This window comes from Coturnix japonica, chromosome 1 (genome assembly GCF_054131305.1).
Source record: "Coturnix japonica strain WE chromosome 1, WE-NBRP24, whole genome shotgun sequence".
Classification (NCBI taxonomy): domain Eukaryota; kingdom Metazoa; phylum Chordata; class Aves; order Galliformes; family Phasianidae; genus Coturnix; species Coturnix japonica.
The window spans coordinates 83,964,127-83,985,316 of record NC_140663.1 but is presented as its reverse complement, the minus strand read 5'-3'; the positions used below and the strand labels follow the sequence as shown (position 1 = coordinate 83,985,316).

At 44.3% G+C, this 21,190-nt stretch overlaps 3 protein-coding genes across 7 annotated transcripts in view; 2 read left to right on the top strand and 1 right to left on the bottom strand.

Annotated features, from left to right (window-relative positions):
- ILDR2 (immunoglobulin like domain containing receptor 2) overlaps positions 1–2,920 on the bottom strand; it is a 35,756-nt gene extending 32,836 nt beyond the window's left edge. For 2 of the 4 annotated variants that reach the window (XM_015879379.3, XM_085526938.1), the window contains exon 1: positions 2,803–2,920. In XM_015879379.3, coding sequence (XP_015734865.2) covers positions 2,803–2,851 — 49 coding nt within the window. In that variant the 5' untranslated portion in view covers positions 2,852–2,920. Of the gene's footprint in view, positions 1–2,424; positions 2,602–2,802 lie in introns of those variants that run through there. The other 2 variants (XM_015879385.3, XM_085526948.1) reach the window with 1 other exon arrangement.
- MAEL (maelstrom spermatogenic transposon silencer) lies at positions 1,293–20,774 on the top strand. 2 transcript variants are annotated; one of them, XM_085526962.1, is made up of 12 exons: positions 1,293–1,634; positions 10,557–10,643; positions 11,372–11,468; positions 12,814–12,969; positions 13,465–13,506; positions 14,085–14,212; positions 15,280–15,334; positions 15,859–16,000; positions 17,026–17,088; positions 17,911–18,043; positions 18,323–18,401; positions 19,184–20,774. In XM_085526962.1, the coding sequence occupies exons 2-12, from the start codon at positions 10,578–10,580 to the stop codon at positions 19,297–19,299; spliced, it is 1,077 nt and encodes a 358-aa protein (XP_085383088.1). In that variant the 5' UTR covers positions 1,293–1,634; positions 10,557–10,577; the 3' UTR covers positions 19,300–20,774. The 2 variants fall into 2 exon arrangements, with proteins under 2 accessions (XP_085383088.1, XP_015734893.2); XM_015879407.3 differs by lacking the exon at positions 1,293–1,634 and adding an exon at positions 9,932–10,229.
- LOC146762563 (uncharacterized) lies at positions 1,898–3,663 on the top strand. Its single transcript, XM_085526972.1, has 2 exons — positions 1,898–2,931; positions 3,100–3,663. Exons 1-2 carry the CDS (start codon positions 2,011–2,013, stop codon positions 3,148–3,150), a joined length of 972 nt encoding a protein of 323 aa, XP_085383098.1. The 5' UTR covers positions 1,898–2,010; the 3' UTR covers positions 3,151–3,663.
- Positions 20,775–21,190: the final 416 nt, after the last annotated feature.

The following is a 21,190-nucleotide window of genomic DNA, read 5'->3' as shown; positions in this document are numbered from 1 at the left end:
AGAAGTGTCCTCTCCCCCAGTGCTGAACAGACCATGCTTTCAGATGTGGATCCAGCCTCAATTGTAAAGTCTGGGCTCTGAGACTGTAAATCAGTGATGATATGCAGAGATGCAAGCAAGTGAATGGAGAGCCAGTGTCACCACTGAAATTGTGCTGAACTGACTCCTATCAGCTCAGGCAGGATTACATTGCACGGTTAACCAACAAAATCCATGCAATTCACCTGCAAAGCCACCACCATCAGACCGAGTGGTTTGTGGGAAACAGACTGCACGTCACAGTCTAGGTGCTATCAGACTTGTGTTCTTAGCTCCATGGCCACTAACTGCCGACTTTTGTAGCCAGCAGGAAACTAATGCCTAAATAGGTCAGGTGCAGCTGAAATGGAAGCGCGGTGCTTTACACAGCTCCAAAGCAAAACCAAATTTCTTTTAAGACTGCTTACCCTGGAACGGAACAAAACCAAAGTTGTGGAAAAGCGGAGGCACTACTCACAGCACAGAACCTCAATATGAAAACTCTCCACGTGGGATACAGCTCAGGCTCTGCATACCGAGCAGCAGACTCGGATTTCTTTACTCGTTCCCATTCCCTGCGATGCTGTTACCCCAATTACTCCTGCTCCCAACTTCACTGGGGAAGTCCATATCCCTGAAGGGATCCAGGGAGGTTGCTGTGCAGGCCGTAGAAGGGCAAAGCTCACCCGTGCTCCAGCTTGCCCCTTCTGAACTGTGGCTGGGAAAGGGTAGGAAATGCACCCACCCCTGTGTTACAGTACAGCATTGCAGTGGCCCTTCCGCACACAAAAGTAAACAGGTACTGAGTGCTAAGTTACTGGGAAAAGAAAATATGACCTCACGGGAGGGAAGCCCAGCCAGACCCAGCGCACTTTACGGGGGTTTTTTGAGCTCAAGTCACAGTGTGCGAAAGGAGACAAAAGATAAACGCAAGAGCTAAAAAGTAACTACAAAGGCCGGACAAGGAAGAACAGTCACTGGGGGGGAAGGAGCTGCGAGCGCTGATTGGGAATTTCTCAGCCCATCTCGAGGGGGGAGGAGGGGAGTGATGGGGCGAGACCTCCCTCTCCCTCACTCCCCTTTGTCTCCCAGTCCCGCTCTCCCTGCCTCGAGCCCTCCAGCTCCCACCCCCACTGCTCTACCTCGGAACACAACTACCTCCAGCAGGACGCGGGCTCTCTACCCCGAGACAGACCTCTCATTCCATCGCACAGCCATTTGGCAATCCCGAGTCTGTGTTTGCCAGCCTCTCTCCCTTGTCTGTGCACACACACACACACACACACACACCCCTTTGCTTATTGGTTTGCTCTTGGCTGAGCAAAGCACGGTGCCTGCTCCATCCCCGCGCAGTAACCTGTTGCCTGCCCGGAGGACTGGGGAGCCTGGGAGCTTTCCTCTGGCTCCGCACAGACTCGGCGGGCTCCTTCAATGTCCGGGAAAGGTGTCAGCAGGCTGATGGAGAGGTCCCGATCTAGCCAGACGTTTGCAGATAACGAAGCTCTTTAAGGAGAGGGAGGAATGTGAAGTCACGTCTATGCGTTCCCTGCGCTCTTACCAGTCCCTGGACGCTGTTTGTGTCAGCCGCTACGGCGAGCGGAGAGGAGACCGAGTGGGTACGCTCGAAAGCGGCCAAACAGAGGGCAGGGAATTGGGGAGGGGGCGACGGGCAGGGAGCTGCGAGGCCCCAGCTGAGGCCGTGTAGCGCTGGGAGGGAGCAGCAGGCAGGCTGGGGATGACTCAGAGCCAGAAAGCGATGGAAGGGGTGGGTGGGCGGTGGGAGAGGTGTTATGACTAAAAGCCGAATTTACAGCCTGCAAATCCTAAATCTGAAGAGGAAGAGCCTGAGGTCTTTTCTGTGGGATTCGCGGGCGGCGGTGTGAAATACCGGTGTGAAATACCGGTGTGAAATCGGGAGCGCTCCGCTCCTTCTCCTCCCTGGCAGTCAGCCTGCCGCAGCCCTTCCACAGCCTCCCGTGCCCGGCTCGAAGCATGCAGAGCGCTGCCCTCCATCCTCTCCTCTATCCCCGACCCTTCACAGCCCGTTCCCGGCCCTTTTCCCACACCGCAGCCCCGCCGCTCCCCCTCGCCCGTCGCCCCCGGGTATCCGGCCCGGGCAGGAGCCCCAGTCCCGTCCGACTCTCGGAGGCCCGGGAGCAGCGCTCTGGTCCCGCAGCCCTCCGGACCAAGGAGAAGTTCCTCCAGTTGTTCCCGGCCGCCGTCCCCACCGCCCGCATCCAAGGACACCGCTCTCCCCCCGGGCTCCCTCCGTCGCGCTCCTCTCCGTGCCCGCGGCGGCATCCGACCCTCGCACCCCGAGCCGCTCCCGCGCCCTCCCGGCGAAGTCTCCTCAAACTGCCCCGCGGGACGGGGCCCCGCTGCCCCAACTCAACCCGCCGCTCGTACCTGCGAGCCACAGCAGCACCACGCAGCCCAGGAGGCGCCCACCCATCTTCCCGCCGGTCGGGCCGGCCGAGCATGCCGCGGGGCGGCGGGAGAGAGCCGGGACTGCCCTGCCGGGAGCCGGCTGCGAGGCCGCGTCGTGTATGTGCGCTCCGCTCAGCTCCGCTCCGCTCCTCCCCCGCCGCCGGCTGCCGGCTGGGGGCCGCCTCGCGGGGCCGGGCCGGGCGGGGACAGCGCGGGCGGGGGGCGCGGATCCGCGGGGCTGGGGCCGAGGGGAGCGGCGTTCTGTTGCCAGGAGCTCCCTGCGGCGCTGCTCCGCGACTCCCCGCTGATAAAAATGTCCGCTCCGATCATCCGTGCCCCCGAATTAACCGCGCGTACCTCGGGAAATCAGAGCGGACTGTTGCAGTGCAGCGTTTCCCTTGGGCATCCACTCGCACCGTGAGCAATAGCTGCGATTTTCGATCCGGAGGAGATCCAACTTTACGCGAGGAGGAGGTGTTCTGGATGGTAGGGACTGACATCTGAGCCGTGGGGCGTTGGGTGTTGGTGCCAACACCGTGTTGGACGGAGCTGGAAGTTTTCGGGGGAAGCTGTTTGAATGGTGGATGTTGCTGTGCCACAAAACAGCCCTGACCAACGTGGGCCCGGATGCATAACACGCTGTACTTCTTTCAGGGGCTCAGCTTGCATTTGGAACCGAAGTTTGGATTCTGCAGATGTCGATGATCCACATGGGAGCAGCCTTCAGCCTCCACTCCTATGGCATGTGCCAAAGAGAATCACTGAGTCATTAAATGGCCTGGGTTGAAAAGGACCACAATGATCATCCAGTTTCAACCCCCTGCTGTGTGCAGGGTCACCAACAACCAGCCCAGGCTGCCCAGAGCCACATCCAGCCTGGCCCTGAATGCCTGCAGGGATGGGGCATCCACAACCTCCTTGGGCAACCTGTTCCAGTGTGTCACAGCACACAACCGATGCTGATTTTCTAGCACTCTGCTGGGCCCATTGGGATCAGTGCTGGGTGTGCTCACTGCTACCAGCAGGGTGAAAGCAGTACCTGCAGTATGACCCTAAGACACTTCCAGCAGGTGTTTTTTGCATGCCTTTAGACTGAACTTTTAGACTGCAGGCAAAATACATCTTTCTTTTTTTCCCAAAACCAGCAAATAAAAATAGATCCCTAATGCCTAAAAAGCAAAAGGGCACATTTGCTGTGATAAAAGATGTGTTGAAACAGTTGGATTGTTTTTTGAATAGTTGTAGTCCTTCTGTTGATGTAGTTGAACTGGAATGGGGTGAGGAGATGATCCCCAGGCACAGCCTGTTTTTAAGTGCTTCATTCCCGGCAACTCAATGTTATTTAAAAATACTTTTCACATAGTTTGTTTTTATCCAGCGTTGCTTATAAAGAAATACACACCCATCTCCAACTAGTGTCCTGATCTGCTGGGAGTCAGAAGGTCTCTCTGACCTGACACGTCATAGAATCCAAAACATCACAGGAAGGTTTGGGTTGGAAGGGACCTTAAAGCCCACCCAGCCCCAATCCCTGCCACAGGCAGGGCTGCCCCCCACCAGATCAGGCTGCCAAGGCCCTGTTCAACCCAGCCTTGAATGTTCCAAGTGAAATCCCTGCACCCTCCCCTCCTATGACTTAGTTGGGCAGGAGGCCGATCCAGTTTCCTGAGACAATGTTGATCTGGAGTTATCTCATAGGTTAAAAACTGGGAGTAGCACAATCTCTTGTGTCACTATTGTTAGCTACTCCTAGCTTTTTCTTTTTCTTTTTTTTTTAATCTACTCCAGCTTTTCCAAATAAATTTGGCATATACAACCTTTCAGCTAAACTTTTGACTCACAACAAAGGAAGGAAAGATTTTCAATACATGGAAGCGCCATTGTTTTGCATGGAACTTTGGGTTTACAGCTGCTTTGAAATGCTCATATACTAAAACACGGGGTACGGTTCTTTTTAATGTAACGTGAGCTGTCAGTTGTATATACACACATATGATGGATGCCTGAGCCTTGAATAGATGTTCCGGATCTTCGCAAACCCTTGATCTGAAAATTACAGCTTCTGAGCTGGCTTAATAGATAATGTTGTTGTCCTTCATTTTAGCCTGTTCTTGGAGACAGAAGACTGCACAGTTAGCCTTGTTTCACCTTCAGGCAGCAAGTGAATTCCTAAGGAATTAGGCAGATCACTTCATCCCACTGCAGGGACTACCTGTGCTCTGAAAAACAGCATTCAATCAAACGGCTTCGATCTTCATCTCTCTCCAACCTTGATAATGGATGACCAAGTTCCCCGTCTCTGTCCTGAAGAATGTAGCCTGAGGCTGAACTGAATACCACTCTGAAGAATACCACTCTGCAGCACAGATATAAGTGCTACCTCAATGCTGCTCGCAGCAGTTCTGTAAACAATGGGACCGTGAACAATTCAGCTGAACAATACAGAAACAAATTCTCTTCTTGTTACTCATGCTGCCGCTACCCATAGCTTTTCTGTCTTCTTGCCAACTAATTCCCCTCCCTCCTTTGATCTTCCATTACCAGTCTTTTGGGGTCATTTCCTCTGTTGATAAGCAGTCAGCTTGTTAATGCTTCCAACATCTGGAAGGACACATGCCAGTGCTTCGCTAAGAACGACCCATCTCAGCACCATACCAGAAAACCCTACATATTGCATGAAAGTGCATTTCTCCATGAGTATTTCTGCACATCCATTCAGTCCCCTGGATTTCTGTGGTAGAAATTTCCATAGAAACAGTGATTTCGGCAGCTTTCTGGGACGTTGTACTAGATTCAGTCATTAGGCACCATTCTCTTGATTTAGTACTGAGACCAGCACATTACATCATCAAATCTTAGTGTTTATTGAGTTTCTTCACAATAGCTACTAACTAAAACTTTTCCCCATTTGCTTTGTTACTCCAAAGTCTCCTTTACAGATAGGGTAGTTAGGTACTGGAATAGGCTCCCCAGGGAGGTGGTTGAATTGCCATCCCTGGTTGTGTTTAAGAGCTGTTTGGATGTGGTACTCAGGGATATGATTTAGTGTAGGGTTGTTAGAGTTAGGGTACTGGTTAGGCTGCGGTTGGACTTGATGAACTTCAAGGTCTTTTCCAACCTGGGTAATTCTATGATTCTATGATTGTCCTATTAATTGCTGATAGCTTCACAGCAAGACATCACTGAAATATATGCTCTCTCTCTGTATATTTTGTTTGGTTTTTCTTTTCTTAACTGCCTGGGTACATATGATTGCACAATAATATGGAGCTTTTACTTCCCATTAACGTCAGGATTGGGTGATATATAAAATGCTTTTCTTCTTAACCACACCATTTGTACCAACTAACATTCCGAATGCTTAATGGGGAAACTTTATTTTCTCATTCTAATGAGCCTTGATCTCTGTAATATAAATTCAGCATTATAAGAGAGAAAAGAAACCACCCGCTCTAATATTCACTCTATATAAGTTTCCCACGCTGCCCCCAATTCTTTCTTAGACACAGTGTACCTTTGCTACACTTTGAACAGGAACCTGAAATATTCACAGAAGTAAAACACAAAGTGCACATCAGCTGTAATGCTTTGTGAGGTTAATATGTGGGCAAATGATCAGAAGCGAATCCTCCCAGCTCATCCATCTTTTGTATGTCACTATACTAAAAAAATACACAGGATAGGAATAAGACACAATCTTCTTGCACAGCTACAGAGAGCCAAGGAGATACCAAACTGTGATTGTTGGCTATAGGGAAACCGTGACAGCACAAATGCCTTCAGGAGCTGGAATTCACTAAGTGGAATTTTCTGACTGTCTAATCCAGCTTCCTTAATAAAACAGGCCATATCACTTTGCCACTCTACATCCTGTTTGAACTACGGCATATCTGGTAAAAAAAGAACCACAAACGACTTTTGGCTCTGAGGGACATTCTGTTCTGTCACCCTCATTATTAACCATCCCCCCATCTCTGTATCATTTGCAAGGATCTGTGGCAACTGCATGTTACTTTCAAAGTTGTTAATAAACATTCAGCAGTATGCAGCCAAGACGTGGAACGATCTTGCTGAAAATGTGCAATAACAGTTCCTCATTTCAAACTGCATTTTGAGACAACGCAAGCTAATGTCCTAATTCATTTACTGGGGACTGGATTGTCTCTGGATCATTGTATTTCCTTGATTTAGTGTTATGTGGTCGTGTTAGATGGCTCAGATGTGTCTGAATGCATTACCTTTCGTACCCACACTTAATATCTCTTTGATGCAATTACAAACTAATGTGACAAAAAATATATTTTCTTCAAATCCACTTGATTGACATTAATGACATTGGTTTTCTTTAATTCATTATTGAAGCAACTCTTGTGTCAGTGATTCTATTCCTTTGCCTCAGATCCCTGCTGGTCTGACAGGTCTGTAATCACCCAAATCACTCTGTGTAAGGTCAAATCCAAAACAAGGCTCTGGTAAATTTCTGGCACCTAACTGTAGAACTACTGTTTTAAAGCCTCTCCTTCAACAGCAGTTTCACCACGAGGCCTGATCTAGGACATTAACAAAAAGTCCGACACTGTGAAACCCTGCAAAGGCAGGCAGGGGAACAAGGCAGGGCAACATGGCTTACCTCCTGCAAAAAGGCCTCCTGACTCTGAGATGTTCAAAGTCACATTCCCATCACGCAGCTGAGGTGAATGGCTTCTTTTGCAGTCATGACACTGTTCAGAAAGAAATCCGGGATTCATTAGGTCAGAAGTAAGACCAAGAGAAAGCCGACTTCTGTAGCTTATTCTAAATCACTGTCTTGGGAAGGGGAAGCCTGCAGGTTATGACTCCTGAAATGCACAGGCATCACATGTGAAGCAACAGCAATTATTGGACTAAAAAACCAAAGTTCCCATTCTGTATCACTCTCCAAGGAAAATAACATAAACCTAAAATCTCCATAACCAGGCTGAGAAATACAAGCTGCAAAATTATGTGGTAAAAGCTCAGGTGTGCACCCTCGAAGTAGTACAGAGGAGTACAGACCCCAGGAGAAGCAGGCTATTGATCTTGTCCAGTATATTCGCCTAATTTAAACACCTAACATTTCACTTTGGAGGATATTGCTCCAGAATCAGAGCAGCACATCACTGTGTAACAGCAAATGGAACTGCAGCCATGTTTTTTTTCAAATAACTCCATTTGTTCTTTCTGAGCGACTACTGTAAGATGTCTCATGGAAAGAAGGTCATTGCCATAAATCCTGAATTTATGAAGAAGCATTAGTGGCAGCAAAGTTCCAGGCGGTTTTTCAATCTACATCAAACCATCTTTTGAGACATGTAATGAACTACATACATTGATGGGAAAGCACAGGTCCCCAATTCTGGAGCTGCGTTTCCAAGGCCAGAGATCTAAAGGTCATGCGTCGGCATATCGAGTAATTTAACTGAATTAAGTACTTTAGTGAAAAAGTAATATATAAACATCAGCACAACCTTTGCTTTTATCCCCTGGAATGGCCTCAATGCTACAAAAGTTATTTACAAATCAGCATAAATGGTCTAGAGGTCTCATTTGCCAGCTAAGTTAAACAGCAGACAATTGCATAGTTAAAATACGAGTTTCCATTTCAGTCACAAGGGGATTTTCCCAGGGCCAAGGCCAAGAACACTGATGACACTGTCGTCCAAAGATGATCTCTTCCCTCTTTTTTTTCTCTTCCTTAACCTTGTGTAGGAAAATCCTTTCTCTCCTCATTGCTTATGAATGTTATTTTCCAACCACACCTCTAGCCCTAGGAGAGCTATTACTGCAACCTTGTCTTTTCCAGAGTTGATGCACATGTTATCTAATATTTTTTTTTTAAAGGATGGGCTGATAAAGGGTGGGTCAAAAAACTGCACGAGAGAAAAGAACACAGCGTGAAGAAAACTGAAGCAAGCGTGCACAGATTCACTCCTAGCAACAATTCACACAGTAATACAACAGTAATATTCACCTCTGGGGATAAAAAACTAGACTGTGCAGAAGTTGCTATTTAAAAGAAATGAGTTATTTCTTGCAGTCTCTCTTGAGAGATTTGGTATTAATGTATCAGGAACTAGCCTGGGATATAAATGATTTTGCACAAGAGCGATAGTGACTTTAAAAAGTTATTCTCATTGAATTCACATCAAGATTTTATATGTTTTTAGCAATGTGATTCGCTCTTCCTGTAAATTTAACAGCATATCTATTAAGTGGTTCACAAACAGCATAAAATAAACTATTTCATTGGATTTGAGCAAGACAGAAGAGCCCCTAGAAGACTAAACTGCATCATCTTTTTTTTTTTTTTAAACCATCAGAGAAACCAGCCACCAGTAAGATGCAAAAGCAATCTGATCTGACCTTATCTGCCAGCAGTTCCAGCAGTGACAAACACAATTAGCTCAGTTAAAGATTTAAGCCTAGCCAGTGGTTACCTCCTTTGGAGCTGAACAGACTCAGTTATCCAGACAGAAGATGCAGGAAGTCAGACTGAAGGGAAAAGGCAAAGCTGTCCAATGATTTGGAAACACAGGGAAGTCTTTAGCAGAATTTTTGATCCTCATGTCTAGGTTTACAGTAAACTCAAGTGTATTCTGCAGCAGAGGGTTGGAAAGAATCTTCAAAGCCAGAGCTACATTTTTATTGAGATGGCTGGAGCACCTTCAATTAAGTTGGTTGCATGAGAAGCAGCGAGCTGACTCTTGTTCTGCTACACCATGCAGGCTCTGCAGGAACTGCTACCGCATCCTGAAGATGATTCCCCATCAAGATGGTCCCCATAGACAAAGAGAACAGTGAGGAACGTAGCAGACATCACACATCTAAAGGAGAAAATAAACTGGCCATAAATTAATCAGATCTGATGCTGACACCACCATTTCAGTTACTTCACAGCAAACTTCTGGTCTTCAATTGCAGGCAATCATATGTATTTTCAATAAGCAAGTTTGCCTTTCCAAGCAAATGCATGCCACCTCAGTGCCTCCACTCTTCTGCTATGCATCTCAAAAGTAAACTCTGGCCTCTTGTGTGAGGCTGCTCTCTGTTTGGTGCCCAGGCCCAAGCTTAAATGGAGCTCCAGCCCAGGGGCACAATATGCACTGAGTCCTAAGGAGGCTGCTGAGGCCATTACTGCCTTTCAGAGCCCTCATGGCCCTGCCGCTCTCTGCTGTCCTGTGCTTCCTTTGGCAGCACACACCTCTTTCTCAAAGTACACCTCACTGGAAAGCTCTGATCGTCATTTGACAACACAGCACAGCATCCAGATGAGGACCACATGCAGTCACCAGCAGTAGAAGGCTGTATTTTTGTTTGGTTTCCGGCTTGGCAGATGCCGGAAGACCTTCTGAACCTGACGTTCAATGCTCGCAGTCACAAACAACCCAAAGGAAGAAAGAAAAGCCACCTGCCACACTCTGCAACAGTCGACAGCCTGAGCTACGGGCCAGCACGGGCTGTCTGCGGCCTTCCCCGACCTCCAGGAGACGGCACCACCCACACGTTAAAAGGGAAGCAGAAACATGCCCTTCTCGGTCAGCTCTCCGCCCCTCCCGGCCCACCGCTCCCCGGGCCGCCCACATCAGCGCCGTCGCGGCGTGGCGGTGGAGGACGAGGCGAGGCTTGGGTCCGCCATGTCGCGCTCCCAGCGCTCCCGCAGCGCCTACTACTTCTTCGTGCGTGACCGGCTGCCCGTGTTGCAGCAGCGCGGCTTATCCGTGGCTCGAGTGGTCGATGGGTTTCCCCACCTCACCCAGGAGTGGGCGGTGAGGGGAAGGGCCGTCCTTCAAGGGTTGGGGTGAATGTTTCTCCTCGTAGGGGAGCGGTGGGGGAGCGGGCTCATCAGGAGGAATGTGTGGGGTAAAAGCACCTGTGTCAGCTGTCCTGCTCCAAAGCCAGATGGTTTTGTGAGGGAGGAAACTACCCCGAAACTCCCGCTTGGTTGGGTGATAATAGGGAGATAATAGTTATCAGTGTGCCTGAAGTAATTGGCGGCCTCCCTTTGAAAGTGTGGTGATGTTCTGTTGGTTTGTGGGATTACTGATGGAAGCGGTAAAAAGAAACATCTCGTTGATAATTCGCTTTGCTTCAAGCTGCTGTCGGAAGAGGAGAGGATGTTCTATGCAGAGAAGGCTCAGAAGTGGAATGAAAAGAAATCCTTTCAGAAGGCAGGGAAGGAGGTAAGGGCTCAGAAAGGAATGTCTCTTGGGAAGTGGTGCTTGCTTCAATGAGACTAATTCCTCCTGTTAAGAAGTGTAAACTGATAACTATCAGCCCTTGTCAGGCAAGGACAATTATCTGGAATTCGAGTGTCTGGATGTGGATGTTATTCACAATTTAGGCCTTGATTGCACTGTGTAAAGCCTCTCTGGTTTCTGGGCATCTGCCCAAATCTTTCTGCCACCCAAAAAGCCAAATGTTTGTGTGTGAATGTGCAGTGCTTCACTAATAGGCCTGTGAGCCCCTCTTGACTGCAGATAGCAGAGCAATCTGATGACCTGGGGCTTTATCAGCTTTTCACAAAGACCTTTCCTAATCAAAGGCAAATGAGTGGCTCAAGTTTCTTCATCAAAATCATGGGAATTGCTGAAAAAATTCAGTCAGAAAGCTTCCTTCCATGCAACAAGCAGTTAAACTTTAACAAAACAGTGCTTCTTTTGAATGCTTTTATTATGTTTCAGAAATTTAGCTGTAGTTCTTTCCAGCTGTGCAGGTTGAGCTACTAAGATGACAGTCTCTTTGTTAGTAATCTTGCCTAAGCCAGCAAGTCTGCAGACACTTGTACATAAAGACTTGTTCCACCTAGCTATGGTGAGCAGTGGGCATCCTGTGTGTCTGTGTAGGAGGTGGTGAACTTTATCGGATGTTCATTAACTTGGTTGATTTTGAGTTTTCTCATCTTCTCTAGATGCATAATAATCCAGTACCCGATCGTGTGACTACAGAGATGTACAGAGTGACATCTCTTCTCGATGCCTCTGCAATATCGTGGATGAGTGAACAGGGTATGGTGATCTTACAGTAGCTGAAGCTGTGTCTCAAGGCTTTTTGCTCTGACAATTGTGATTTACAAGGCCTAGTCCACATTCAGGATAATAGAATGTTTATATCGAGATCCAAGGGCAAGGAGCTCAAACTTCATATCATGTAGGTGTTGCATTAAAATGGTTTCCTGACCTTCTCAGTAAGATAAGAGTGGATGTGTACCTGGTCAGTACTTGTGTAACCTCCTGCCTGGTTTCCTTGTTGAGAGAACTCTTGAAAACTAAACTTTTTTGTTTGTATGTTGTCTTCAAATGGATGTTTTGATTAGAGTTAAGCAATAAACACATCTGTAGTATTTTAGTCTGGAAAATGATAGATGGTAGCACCTGGAATGTATGTTAAGTAGGCAATTAATAGAAGCTATATCTGTGCTATTCTGTTGGGTATCTGCTCAAGCCTTTTACCTAACTATCTCTTGAACGTGTTATGGTTATAGAGGGTCAGAAAAGAGTAGCTCTGTTTAAAAAGTGTAATGTCTGTTAGCTTTCTCACTGCCCAAATCATTGCTCAGCTGTCACTATGATGGAAATTTGATCATGGTGACTTGAGCTGGCATAACCAATCTTTCATTTGAGTCTGAGACGTGTCTTCTGTTTCTGCTCCTTAGTATTTCTTAGTAAGAGTCCTGCATGGTTGCCTATACCTATATCAAGTTGTTTTGTTTTAATTCATGTGGAAAGATTTCCACTCAGGAGGTATCTCTCCTTTTCCACTGCAGCTCGTAGAGGTGAAGGTCTGTGTAAGGCAGCTCCAGAACTCAGCTTGGGACAGGTGGGGCTGAACACCATCAAATCTGGCCCATTACAGTTTAGTAGAACAAATCAAGGCTTTTGTTTGATTGCTTTGATGAGGGGCAGATTTCAAGGGTAGGTATTATCTTAAACTTAAGAAAGAACTTATGTAGGATCTGTTATATGATGTAGGATTTGTGACTGTTAGGCATTAATTGACGTATTTTTCATTCTTTGGTCTTACAGAATTAATCGAAGATATTTTATTTTGTAATGCTTTTCTTAGATATTCTTGTCTTCTTTGGGAGCTCATTCAATGAGGACAAGTGATCCTTTCAGTTAGTAGAATTCTTCCCTTCTCCTTTTATACAAAGGTTACCAGTTCACTTATCTAAGTTACTGGAAGTTGTGGAAGTACTTTGCAGTTACTGATTACCTTTTCCTAAGGGGTAAACAGAGACCCAACATAAAAAGGAGTAGTATTTGTTGTTGGACTCTAGGCCTCTTAACATTTTATGTGCCTACATCATATTTATTATACTGTGCTTGTATATATTTATTTCTTTCCTCTCAGCTGTGCTTGCGGACATCTTCTATTTCCTGAATGTTTACAGTCACGGCAAGCTGCCGTCCCACTGTGACCAGCGCTTCCTCCCTTGTGAAATTGGCTGCGTCAAGTACTCCCTGCAGGAAGGCATAATGGCTGACTTCCATCGCTTCATAGATTCAGGTGATTTCCAAGGAAGGGTTGCCCGGTAGTCGTCTGTCTTGCTTTGGGTTGAGAGGGAAGCTCTCTAGAGTCAGTTACTTCTGCACCGGTTCCATTTCTGCCTATTCAGATAGGCTTATTTCTTTGACTACAACCGAGTGTTGCTGTTTTCTGCTTGCTTTTTGAACATGTCCTTAAGTACCGGAACTGCATGAAGCTTTAAAGAGGGCAGAATAAATCCAGAGCGTACTTCTGATGTTTGTGCTTTGTTTCGTGCCAAGGAGTGTTTATTCTGGACTTAACACATACATGCAGTGCAATGTACTGTTCTTTCGATGAATGCAGCTGAAAATATCTTTATCAGAAATAGTTATGCTTGTATAAGGCCATGGGGGAAGGTGAGGCTGCTCCTTTCTCTAAATCAAAATGTACTGCCTGGTTCAGAATTAAGGCTCTGTCACTGCGCTGATGGATGACGGTTGTTCTTTTTCTTCCATCCCTCATGTTTTTCTGCAGAAGTACCACCACGTGGTTACCGGTACCACTGCCAGGCTGCTAGTGAGTATCAGTGGAGAAGAACAGTGGTATGCAATGGTTTACAGCTTTGGACTCGGCTTATCAGATCTGTATCCAGTTGTTTTGTAAGCCTTCCCTGGAAGTTTCTCCTTCTGAGGACTTCCTCTCATGTTTAGAAGAGAAAGGGCTGACAGAACAGCTTGTTGCAGTTACCTCGTTTATTTGGCAGAGCTCTTCACTGCCGTGTTTCCCTTGTGACTCTTAAGCAGTGTTTATAGATTTGTCTGCTTCTATTGGTACACTTCCTCCCCTTGTGTGTGTGGAGAGCAAACTTGGCCCATGTTATCCTATGTTAAATATTTAAGTAATGGCCACTCAAAAGGGATAAATGTGCGTGTGTCTGCTCACAACCCAGACTGCTCGTCTTCTGCAAGAAATAACGTTTTGATAACTTTAATTACACACCTTGCCTGTAGAGGAAAAGAGGTGTGTGTGTGTGTGTGTGTGTGTTTAAGTATGTGTATATATAAATTACAAACTACACAGGAAGGAGGAATGGTGTTATTTTAAGAAACAGAGTTTCTTGTAAGTAAAAGTTCTTCCACTTCACCTTTTGTTAGGCGATGCCACTCATAAGATCCCTATATCTGGATTTCATCTGACACGTACTTGCTACTCAGTTGTCATACGTGAACTTCTTCAGTTTGCCCAGCCAGCCAGAGGTGTTTGGCCTCGTTTTTACTGCAAGGTATGGTTGGTTAAGGTCAAAGTAAGGCTCTCAGAATCAAAACCTAAATTCTCTTCCAGTGGATAGTTAAGGAGAGACTTTACTCTAAAGCATTTTCTGCATATTCTGTGTGCAAATGAGTGATTGTAGGGAAGTGTGAGTGTGTATTTGGGGGGGGGGGGAGGGGGAGGGAATACTCTTTCCCAAGGTTTCCTCTTTCCATTATAAAAAGAAATGACCTAATTTTGTAAGTTTGGCAATCAAAACCTGTTGTGTTTATTTAATCAATTCCAGCTTTTTGTATGGATCAAAAATGATACGGAACCTAAGTGAGCAAACTTCCTTTTTGTGTGTGTGTGTTTGGGTTTTTTTGCTCCCCCTCCTACCCACCCATCCAGACTCCTGTGCTGTTAGGAAAAAGAAGCTAACCTTTATATAAATCAGAGACACAAATTCTGCCTTATTCCCAACACACACGTCTGGCTCTCAGTCTGTTGGTGAACATTTCAGAATGTTCTGACACTGTTTTGAGTTTTTAAGATTGTACTTGACTGTGCTGGATAATAGTCAGATAATCTCACTTTTCTAAGGTTTTAGGGTTTTTTTTTTACACTTCAATGACTTTCCACTTGATAATACCATACATCTTATGTACGCTCGTTTCACTGAGTTGCCAATGAGTGAAACAAAATGTTGGGATTCAGAGGAATTTAAGTCTCATCCCCTTGTTCCTAATGTTAGTAAATTCATAGCAGGAGTGGAGGATCCTGATCTTGGGCTGCATACTTAAATACAAGAGCTGTGTGTGAAAGCAAAGTACCATACAGCAGTTAGTGGAGGTGGCTGTAGTTATGAATTGCCTGTTAACTTGTCTCCACGTATTAGTGCAGAATTTCTCCTGAGGATTGGTTGGAAGGCTGCCTTGGTATTTGATTACTCTTCAAGGTAATGTTCAGGAAGGCTGTGTGCAAGGACTTCTGTTTTGGAAATGACTTCTTTAGGTGCAGCTAGAGGTCTTGCAGATATTAAGAGTTATATATTGTACTTATGCCGTTCTTGAATGTGACTGAAATTTTTCTTTCTTCTAGTCTGACGACAGATTCCGAATCAGCTGGTGTCTGGAACGAATGGCCAGCATGGCAGGTGGGAGCCCAGTCATTTTTGACTTTTGTTTCTTCAAGAAAGGAAGATTATCTGATTATGGACCGCTGTATTTGTCAGAAGGAGTTGAGGTCTCGTGGGTTTCATCAAAGCTGATTGCTAGAACTGCTGCGTGTGCTTCCCCCTCTTCTCTTTCTCCCCTTAAATGCATGGTCAGCCATCTAACTGGCCAATGAGCACATGAAGGGAACAGTGTACGCTGTTTGTTGGTCAGCCAGTTAAAGGAGTAGTGGAAGCAGTGAGATTACTGAAAAGGTGATTATAGGTAATAGCTGGGGGAACTAACAGCTTCTCAGGAAAGATAGCCTGTAGGTAAGGTGCGGTGGAGAAAACTGAGAGCATATAGGACTCGCCTTGCTGAAATGCCAGATCTGAATAACACTGATAGAATAATTTATTGAGGTTTATGTGAACGTAGAGATTGATAGAAAGAGGTGGACGGTGAACAGAGACTGGCTGAAAAGTGGGTGAATGTTCTGCTGACGTGGATTTCCTCTGAGTTCCAGGTGTTGAGAGCTCTCTGGAACTTCTTACTGTAGAAGACCTGTTAGTAAAACTGTACCAGAAGAAATACCATAAGGAGCCATCCGAGACTTGGGTGTCTAGAGAGCTAGATGTTGTCCTGTGGGATTTTTCCAGTAATACCAGGTATGTTGGGTTCTTTTTTCTGTGGAAATGGGTATTGTCCTGACCTGTCCTGGTGCCTTACATGTGGCTTGTGCATAGCTAGGCTAAAATCTTCAGCAAACCATCTCATCTAAAGGTTTCTTTTTGTAGCGTGACTACAACAGGAAACACGAAATACTGTCTATAAAAAAGAAAAAAAAAAAGAAATAGACCAGAGGCTCTTTAATGCTGAGCCTGTAGATTTAAAGAAGGGTTACAAAAGAAAATACAGTATGATACATGAAGTCATAGTGAGAAGATTCAGAGTCTCAGGAAGCTGGCTTTTGCTATGTACCTCATACTGCAACTGTGATAATGAACTCAGCGTGCTTTCTTGTGGCATAAAACAAGCTGAAGAGTTAACTGAAATCCCTTGGCTTCCTGAAGGAATGTTTTTTATAATGTTAGAATGCATGTACTTCATGGCATTGTTTGTCTTCTTTTCCCTGTGTGTCTTGAACAGGAATATGTTTTTGCTACTCTCAGATCCTTATGTATTTACACAGCCCTTAGTTAGAGTCGTTGTGGGATAGTATTTAGCACTGATACAGTTAACTTAGAAGAATACTTCAGCTTTTCCTCCTGTTGTTTTAAGGAAGAATTAGTAATTTGATCTTAATTTATTGTCTTTTTTTTTTTTATGTCTACTAAAACCTATCCCTGAAAGTCTGCTTACGCTATGGACTTTCAGATCACTGACTAATCACTGTTGCTGCTTACTGTAGTGGGAAGCTTCTAATTACTTTTGAATTCATTTTGTAGGCGTTTTCTCCTTTTTCCCCTCCACCTCAGCATATGAAGGGTTGTCAGTTAAGAACAGTTCTCAACTCTACCTAAGTCACTTAAATCTGATACTGAATGGTGATCAGCTGTGTAATTTTAAGTTGATCACTGAGACAAAAGATAACCTTCAGTGTTTGCTCCTGTTCCTTCTGGTCAGAACAACTGTTTGTGTTGATGAAAGATGTAGATACTTACACAGTAAACCTCAATTTAATTTTATGAAGGTGTGAGTGGCATGAAGAGAATGACATACTGTGCTGTGCTTTGGCATCCTGTAAGAAAATCGCGTGAGTATTTCTCAGGGGTTATCTGCAGTACGATGGCATTTCATTTTGTTATGCACACACGCTTCTTGGTCCTGGCTGCTTTGAGCACTGTGTTTCTAAGCCTTCAGTTTTATTTATTTCTTCCACTTCCAGGACTTTATACTATTTTCTGCTTTGGTTTTTGTGCTAATACTGTAAAGCAGTTTACTGTATTAGCAATTCAATGTAGTGCAATGTATGTGATAATAATATCTATCACTTGGTTTATAGTCATCACATTTGGTTTATAGTCATCATTACCTCCACTTACTATTGGAGAGCTGAGAGAAAGTTCTTTATGTTATAAATACACCGTTTTTCTTCAGAGGTTTACTAAACTTCAGTTTGGTGGGAAATCCTCGGTATATTTTAATCCATCTCTGAGGGCGGGAGGGGAGGGTTGAAACTAGATGATGATTGTGGTCCTTTTCAACCCAGGTCATGCTATGATTCTATGTTTATACATAGATGTCAATACACAAGCTTCTTTCTTTTAGGCTGGGGGAAGGATAAGTAGGTAGTTGGGAAAGAAATGCAGTTTAAGATCTCAGTCGATAGTAGTAATGCACATGGAAGTGTCAGTGTTAATTTCACATGAAGTTGTAGAATATTCTGTTGAACTTGGAAAGATACGGGGTTGTTGGCTGCTGTGACAGTGTCCTTTTCCACTCTGTCATCATCTCTGTGTCTTCATCTGTGGTGGCTTTATCAGTTGAGGATCTAAGAATGCTGTGCTTCCATATGGTAGGCATTGCAGCCCTCTTGACTAAACTTTTATTGATTTCTTTATTTTCCTGCTCCAAGTTATTGCATCAGTAAATCTTTAGCTGGTGTGTATGGAGTCTCACTGACAGCTGCTCACCTGCCTCTTAAAGACTGTGTTTCCAGTGGAAATACAAATCTCAGGAGGGTAATACTGGATGCTGGGCGTTTTCAGGTCAGTTTCTTTTAAGTTGCTTTCCTGTGTAATTTCTATTTAACTCAGATATTCTAGACGGAACACGCTCGGTGATTTGAGGTTAGCCATCTTCCTTTTTGGGTGCTGCCTTTTTTAAGGTAAGGTATACTTGGCAGACTGAGGAAAGGAAAATAATCTCTAACCGGGCTGTTTCTTGTGATGGTTTTTTGACTACAACTCACAGGTATCATGAGTAGTTACGCATGTGTCACCTTACAGGAGACTTCTCTTATTTTGAATGTCTATTTCTTCCTGCAGAAACTGAAGGCTGAGCATTCAGGAAGTGACAGACACATCCTTTCTCCAAGTGGAGTTCAAGAGCTTGTCCCTTCCAGTTGTGAGTTCGAGATCGCCCCATTTGTAAAGGGAAAAAAAAGAGTATTTAAACATAATCAAATTGCAGCTTTTGCAAATTTTTTGACTCAGATGTTATTGTCTGTTAGTGACATAGAGCTTATTCAGCTCTGCATGAGCTGGGTTTGTGACAGTACGTACGTAGTTCAGACTTCACTGAATTTCTGAAGATGAAATAACTGCACTTTTACTACTAGACCAAAACCTGTGGTCAGAAAGTCTATCCAAAATCAGATTTTCTCATAAACATTGCTATCTGATTTATAACACCTTATTTTTCTGTCACATGAAGTTCTTTCTCGCATGTTTAGATGCCTTGAGGCACGGCCATCTTTAAAATACTGCCTCTCTTCTGGTGTTGTATATGCCAGATTCAAGTGGTACCTGTCACAAGTATTCTGTTACTCCTGGATCTATAAGAAGTGTTTGCTTCAAGTCCTCTTCTTGGAGCAAAAATCTTTCTCATATAAAGTATGTACACTCAATTCATTTTGCAGTGTACTACTAACCTTCAGACAGGAGCAGAATTAAGTTTGCAAGACAAATGACTGAAGAATTCTGAGTTTGCAGTTTATGTTTTTGCATAGACAATAGACACTGAATTAAATGCTGAAACCATTCCAAATATAAAAAGTGACATCTTATGTGGACTTGGTGTTTGTGCAGGACAGAACCCGCGTCTCTCACTTTTCCTGTTAGAAATATTGAATATGTTCCGCTCCACAGTGTATAAATTCCATTTGTAAACTGTATTTAATTCAATAGGTGGTGCTTCGTGTGATGTGAGGAGTTTTCCTTATGGAAGAAGTACCATTCGAGGAAGAGGAATCACTCGATGGCTGGAAAGTACACCTGATCTGAGCAAATCTCTCAGTAACTGAAAATCTTCACATCCAGGACAGCTGTACATTGTGTTTTTTTCCCATTCTTGTTTCCCTAAGATAAGCAACAGTTTCCCCAGCCTGCAGGTTTTCATCTTACATGCAACTTTTGATTGTTCAGGTTCTTGTTAAAATGATTAAACTGTCATTTACAATGCTCTGTTCCTTAATGGATAGAGTGCAAATTTGAGTGCATTTAGCTACATCACTGGATTAGAAATGCTTTAGCGGCCAGTGCAGCTTTAAACAAGTGCTGCTTTACTTTAATTTTTTTCTTTAGTAACCTCCTCCACCTCATCTCTATGTGCAAACTTAATATCTCAGTGTAGAACTGTCTGTCCAAATATGATGGAGAGAGCAGTGGAGGTGTGACAGGATGCACTGAGGAATGTCAAGTGTCATGGCCTCTGTTTTTTTCCCACCCCTTGGGGACTCAAATAGTCATTCAATGCAAAAAGAGCAGATACTTTATAGAGTGTGGTGGCAGCTTTATTGGTCTATTAGTATTATTTTGGAGGCATAAACTATGTATCAGGAATCTAGATATTGTTATTTTTTCCTTCGCATCAGCAATTAAAAGATGCATGTTCCTAAAATTAGCTCTGTTTTCTATTTTTTTTTATAATTTCAATTGGCTGTGACCAGTCATAATTATATCTGGTGGGACAGGAATGCTGGGAAGAATTCCAGTATGCCCAGGGATAATGGGAAGCATAGATGTTTCATGGAGATGCAAATCTTGGATGCGTCTCTAATTAGTTGTCTATTATGTAAACATCCTCCATAGTGTGTGTGTCTTTGAACAACTGATTGTCAAAAATAAGAGCTTTCTTTAGCTTTTTTTCTACATCTTGTTCCAGCAGAGGTCCGGTTGTGCGCTACGATCTCCATAGCAACTAACTGTGAGAGGAAATGAATTTCATTCCTTTTAGGAACTGGATCTTAGAACTGAGTAGCTCCATCTTTTGAATGATAGGAGGGGAGGTAAAAGAGGATCCACGCACTTGTGAGCAAACTCAGGTGTGCTGATCAGTATGTTAGAAAATGCCGGTTGCTGGTTTGATTGGAAACCTGTTAAAAGTTGCTGTAAAGCCATTTGAAGGCCTTCTTCCAGGATCACTGAGCCATTTTGATGTATCCTACTTAAGAGTTTGCTCTTGTCATTGAATTTCCTTGGCATACCTCTGTTTCCTTGCTTTGAGGTGATTGGTCTGACTGCTAGGCATTACCAGTTAAAGCTCAGTAAACCTCGAAGACTGAGGTTTACCAGACTTAAGGGCATCACAGAGTTTTGTAACATGGTAACAAGGTCTACTTATTAGTGACAAAGGTTTTTATCTGCTGTGGAGCACAGTCAAGTTCTAAGTTTTCCAGCTGATGGCTGCATTGCATTGACATTTCGGAATGTACAGAACTGTAATCTTTGGATTCTTTTCAGAAGTCAGTACAATAAAAGTTTCATGTTTCAGTTCTTATGAAGAAGAGAATTCATTCTTAAAATATTTATTCAGTATCATATTAATGTGAGTACAAAAACTTCTAAAACTTGTTACTATGCTTCAAGATAGCAAAGTCTGAGCAGAAAGAGAGGAATGCAGACTTACGCTCCCACAAGCTTCTGATTATGATTTTCAGATTATTCCCCATTACCTCCTGATGAAGGGGTGAAAGGCAAGAGAGAAGTTCCAAAAGCCCTTATATTGGTTTATTATGAACTTGGTGCTAGTCCTAATGCATCCAGAATTAACCTTAATGGTTTGTTTATTGTTCTGTGAACTTCAGATAGGAGACATTCTTTGTGTCTTTCCTGGAACCGATGATTGGAATAAATAGAAATGTGGTGCTGTTACTCTAGCAACAAGAAGTGTGAGGTAATTAACTCTTGTCTATC

Coding starts and splice junctions, on each gene's coding strand:
- MAEL (XM_015879407.3), top strand. CDS start 9,987: ATGCCCTTCTCGGTCAGCTCTCCGCCCCTCCCGGCCCACCGCTCCCCG. Junction 14,213..15,279: donor GGCCTCGTTTTTACTGCAAG/GTATGGTTGGTT, acceptor TCTTTCTTCTAG/TCTGACGACAGATTCCGAAT. Junction 15,335..15,858: donor ACGAATGGCCAGCATGGCAG/GTGGGAGCCCAG, acceptor TCTGAGTTCCAG/GTGTTGAGAGCTCTCTGGAA.
- LOC146762563 (XM_085526972.1), top strand. CDS start 2,011: ATGCAGAGCGCTGCCCTCCATCCTCTCCTCTATCCCCGACCCTTCACA. Junction 2,932..3,099: donor AGGAGGAGGTGTTCTGGATG/GTAGGGACTGAC, acceptor TACTTCTTTCAG/GGGCTCAGCTTGCATTTGGA.